Genomic DNA, 4,937 nt, shown 5'->3' with positions numbered 1-4,937 from the left:
TGCCAACCATGTGACTTGTCCCCAACTTCCCTTCAATTCTGGGGACATCAGCCACCCGCCCAATTATCCTGTACGTTAAACCCCAGACAAGCCAGCACATTTGTCTATCTTAAGGCATAACCAATCACTAACCAGCAGTAATTTAAGTCTAGCAAAATGAAGTGGCCCCTTACAATTGACAAACTAAAATTCATTCTCCACTGAGATAAAAACCCCACATTTGGTGCCTGAAAGTACTTCAAACACTATCATCTTCAGTAGAAAGATGCTTGCTGGTAAAAATAACCACCACCAACAAAGACCAACCCAAAACTGGAATTTTCCGGCTTCACGTATATCTGCTGGCAGAGATTTGGCAGATTTAGATTTTACAACTATTCGAGTGCTTACAATAGTGATCCACCTGGACCAAACACACTGCCATAATCAATCTAAAGGATTGAGCTTGACGTTCCAAACGAGGAATAACACGAAAGACTAGCGAGTTCATGGTCCCTTGGCAAATTGGAGGCTCAACATACCCTAACGGACCGAGTTCGCTGTTTGGGTTGAACAGCATGCTGCCTAGAGTGAGGCGAAGTGAGCCCACAACTGAAAACATGTTCAGCCTTGAGTGGGGTGTGATTATTACGAGAGAATAGTTTTCAACCATGAGCGTGTAAGAGTTGCAAGAAACTTGGAAGGCATGCATAAAATAAATTTTAGATTGGGATGGCGCAGCAAATTAGTTTCCAGTTCCATACCTGCATCCAAATCCAATGAAAATCTCATGTATTACATATCACATAATCCAAGAAATAAATTTCCACTACAATTTCACCCTCCGAAATATCCTAGACCGCTGATAAAGAACACAAATCGAATTAGTCTCAGAAGAGGACCAAAAAAAACTAGATAATATTCACCCCTGCATCCAGAATAGCCGTTCCAAAATGTAACTCCCAACGAACATTAAGCCTGGAATGAGAGAAAGATCAATTGAAAAAAAATCTCTGCAATTTCTGAATATCATTTGGCAAAGGCAGCGACAATTGTGAATAAGGATTTAAAAATATGGTCTAATGCCATTGGAAAAACAAGCACATATAAACACAATGCATGGTGCATCCACCTACATGAACTTAAATGTTCACATTTTTTATGTCAATATCTGCAAGAGTAGGAACCAGCTGTTACCTTGTTGGCAATGTTGTTGGAGAGCCATTCCAGGCCCTCGTAAAGGCCTTCCCCAGAAGTAGCACAGGTGCTCTGGATGTACCTGGAAGAACCGGGAGTCCATGTCAAGATAGGCGGTATTAATACAAAACAAGGGATTCATGAATAAAATACATAGCGACGAACCATGAATAAAATACATACCAGTGTCGCTGCCTGAGAGAGTGGAGACCCAGCTTATCAGTGATCTCAGCAGCATTCATTGCATTAGGAAGATCTTGTTTGTTGGCAAATACAAGCAAGACCGCATCTCTCAATTCATCCTAAGATGATTAAGGGAAAGACAAAAATGAAATTTAAACATATTTATCACTGGTTATTTAAAACAAAGAAACAAGAGGAAGCAAAAGATGAATAACATTATCCTTATTTACATCATGTGGTGCAAAGGAAAACAATCCTTCCCAGGAGCTTGACAAGTTAAAAACAGGTCAAGCAACTCCAAAATATTAAATCCAATTTGACAATTATAACACAAGAATTAACAAGGAAATAATACTATTGAAAATTCCTGTACGGTAAACCTACAACAGCAGATTAGTGCAAGTATCAGGGAAGAATGATGTTGACAAATTCTGAAGATCAGTCGATATGCATCATCCACAGCATAGTCAGAGACTCAATTTAAGACACAGAAAAATGATGAAAATTTCCACTGGAACTCTGGAAGCATGTTTTATTAGCAACTATCAGTAGAGACAAGGAACAATCTCATCATTTCAAGACCAGTAACAAATTTATGCATGTTTTATTAGCAACTATGATTGAAGTACCTCATTCAACATCCTATGTAACTCATCTCTGGCCTCAACAACCCGATCTCTGTCATTGCTGTCTACAACAAATATAAGACCCTGTGTGTTCTGGAAGTAATGCCTCCACAGGGGACGAATCTGCATAATCAAACATATATAATCAACCACTGACCTCCGATAGAAAATATCTCAGACAACCAGAATGCTTTTGTAAGAAGATGCATATATTAAGTTGATTTATAAGAAGATGCATCTTCTTACAGATTTATGCATGTTTTATTAGTAACTATGATCAAAGTTAACACCTTGTCCTGGCCACCAACATCCCAAACAGTGAAGCTAATGTTTTTGTATTCCACAGTCTCCACATTGAACCCTGAAAGACAAGGTATTATGTCCTAAAAGTCAGCCTTACATAGCAATAAAAGAACAGACTTAACAATTGAGTATTGATAAACATAACAGCTTGATAAAATGTCAGCATCTGTGATGCGAAAACAGAAGGCTAAGAGCAAGAGGAGAAAGGAGAGAGAAGAGAGAAAGAGTGGGGCGACAAAGAAAATGCTCAATTTTATTTAATCAATCAAAAGGTCTGCTTACAATGAAAGACCTTAAGGCTGTTTATAGAGCCCTAGAAATATTAAAAAAATATTGTTTAAACACTAACACTAATCTTGAAAGATAAGCAAAAATAACAAAAATAATCCTATGATAACATAAATAATAATCTAGATATACCCAGATATCTCTGGTAAAAAAAAAAAAAAGACTAAGGTATTTTACTGTGCTCTACCTTAATTCTAACAAGAACGGTATTTAATGAAGAGACCAAAACCGACTCCCTCTGACAAATTAAGAATCCAACCTAGGTAAATTGATATCATGCCCCAACATAAGACCCAGAGAATATATAACAATACTAACAAATAATAATACTTCATGCATGAAGAATCAGGTCGGAATGCTCATTCTTCAAATTTTACCAAATATAGATATAAGAATTATAGGTAAAGAAATAAGCGTAAGAAAAATGAGCATACTGTAAATTATGATAGATTGTTAAACCTTGAAAGTATTATTATAATTGATTGAAAGCATAGGCACAATGATTGCAACAAGCTGCATCCTGAATCTCATATCAAGCATCAGCTACTAGGTCAAATCTAAAATAACCAACACCAACTGGATTCTCAGTATTCATTTTAAAATGGATTCCTCCGTTCACATTTACAAGCTGTAATTCATTTACCTAAGGGCCTTAGAAAACTGTTATAATTTGCAAAGGACGATAAAATGCACAAAGGATGCACAATGAAAATTTGTAACCAAATATTCTTATTATAGAAATCATTGAAATTATTAAATTTCACTTAGTGAGATAAAGCTTGCTGTTGTAGTGGTATTAAAATTATTACATCATTAACCAATACTAAGAAACCAAAGCACACAACATAGATACTGAATTCTAGGTCTTTCAACTCAAAGAGAAGGCCAGAAACTTACCAATGGTAGGGATTGTAGTGACAATCTCACCAAGCTTGAGCTTGTACAAAATAGTAGTCTTACCAGCAGCATCAAGACCAACCATCAGAATTCGCATTTCTTTCTTGGCAAAAAGCCGACTGAAAAGCTTAGTGAATGTCAACCCCATTTCTCCTTCAGCCTTTGGATCCCTACATATTTCAAATTCCATTCAAATTTAACCAGCCTTAATTTATTCTGAAAAAATTCCAACCAATAAACTATATTAAATGAAACAAAAATCGACCTATAACTTATTGAATGGTCGAGAGATTTCCTCGAAAATTCATCAAACTAACAGCGTACAGAAAGAATTGAGTTAGTGTCATGGGATTTGGCCAGCTCTCGAGTTAAGAGAAGAAGCGAATCCATGCAAATTGAATCGAATCAAATAATCGTTTTCGTGGTTGGTCAAAAACATAAAACGTTTTCGTGACAAAAAAAAAAAGATAAAACGCACCAAAGAAGTAATTAACAGCAAATTTCTTAGATTTCCGATCCGATGCGACACAAAGACAGGAAAAAGCGAAACGATCTGAAAAGCTCGTTCCCGAAATGCTCAGATCAAGAGATATGAGAAATAACAAGATGCAAAACACAAATCGAATCGCAAATCGAAAATTCATTCCAATATGATCTCGAAATTATCATAGAAAACAAATTTTCCAAACGCTAAAAACCCCGATCGGAATCGAAATCCAAAGGAAACACGAATTTAAAATAATATCAAACACGTTTTCAGGAACGCATCGGAAACAGCTGACTAAACAAGGATCTCAATTTAGAATATACCTCTAAAGAAACAGCTTGAGAGAGATCTAGCAACAAAAACCAGAGAGGGATACGAGAGAGGAGAAAGAAGCTTCAGACCAACGCGAAATGAAAGGCGAGTAGCGTCAACATGAGCGAACTTATAACGACGAGAGCGGGGGTACCTCAATTGTTTGTCCCCATGTGCTAAAAATAACGAAAATGCCCCTCTACGGGATTGGTCACTGAGTGTCTCTGCGTCCGTGTCCGTGTAACGCTGTTTGGAAGCTTCCAAAAGCACCAGCTATTTTTAATTTATTGCCTTTGACTGAACATATGCAATTAACTTTATTTTAATTTAATGCCCTTTTTTATAAATTTTTAAATATTATGTGAAGTACTCCTTCAGTTTGGATATATTTATTTTTAGAAAAAATTGTTTCATGTTATTTATCTTTTTAAACTTATTACAAAACATAATTAATGATATTTTTATTTTATTCACATTAAAAATATTGTTAACATATTACATAAAATTAAATTAAGGACAAATATAATAAAAATATTCCACTCCATTATTTTCTGGAAAATACTACCTCTATTCTCTAAATAAGCAAAACTTTCATATGGTTCATTGCATTTGTTTTATTAGCATAACAATAATTTTTAAAAGGATTAGGGTTTATTATATACAAA

At 35.5% G+C, this 4,937-nt stretch overlaps 1 protein-coding gene across 2 annotated transcripts; it reads right to left on the bottom strand.

The window, feature by feature from the left end:
• Nucleotides 1-748: 748 nt before the first annotated feature.
• On the bottom strand, nt 749-4,431 carry LOC129322121 (ADP-ribosylation factor). 2 transcript variants are annotated; one of them, XM_054968195.1, is made up of 8 exons: nt 4,284-4,379; nt 3,739-3,785; nt 3,474-3,643; nt 2,276-2,346; nt 1,989-2,108; nt 1,360-1,478; nt 1,177-1,258; nt 749-957 (listed from the first exon to the last, which is right to left on the bottom strand). In XM_054968195.1, exons 3-8 carry the CDS (start codon nt 3,619-3,621, stop codon nt 952-954), a joined length of 546 nt encoding a protein of 181 aa, XP_054824170.1. In that variant the 5' UTR covers nt 3,622-3,643; nt 3,739-3,785; nt 4,284-4,379; the 3' UTR covers nt 749-951. The 2 variants fall into 2 exon arrangements, with proteins under 2 accessions (XP_054824170.1, XP_054824171.1); XM_054968196.1 differs by lacking the exon at nt 3,739-3,785 and having other exon boundaries at nt 4,284-4,431.
• Between the last annotated feature and the right edge of the window lie 506 nt (nt 4,432-4,937).

This window comes from Prosopis cineraria, unplaced genomic scaffold (genome assembly GCF_029017545.1).
Source record: "Prosopis cineraria cultivar Desert tree isolate PC_DT_omini unplaced genomic scaffold, ASM2901754v1 PC10, whole genome shotgun sequence".
Taxonomy (NCBI): domain Eukaryota; kingdom Viridiplantae; phylum Streptophyta; class Magnoliopsida; order Fabales; family Fabaceae; genus Prosopis; species Prosopis cineraria.
The sequence above is the reverse complement of the archived record's forward strand: the minus strand, read 5'-3'. Positions and strand labels throughout refer to the sequence as shown.

Excerpts from the sequence above, each read along its gene's own strand:
- LOC129322121 (XM_054968196.1), bottom strand. The coding sequence starts at position 3,621 with ATGGGGTTGACATTCACTAAGCTTTTCAGTCGGCTTTTTGCCAAGAAA. Across the intron at positions 1,479-1,988 it reads TACATAGGATGTTGAATGAG|GATGAATTGAGAGATGCGGT; the intron begins GTACTTCAATCA and ends TAATCATCTTAG. Across the intron at positions 1,259-1,359 it reads TCTCTCAGGCAGCGACACTG|GTACATCCAGAGCACCTGTG; the intron begins GTATGTATTTTA and ends CGGTTCTTCCAG.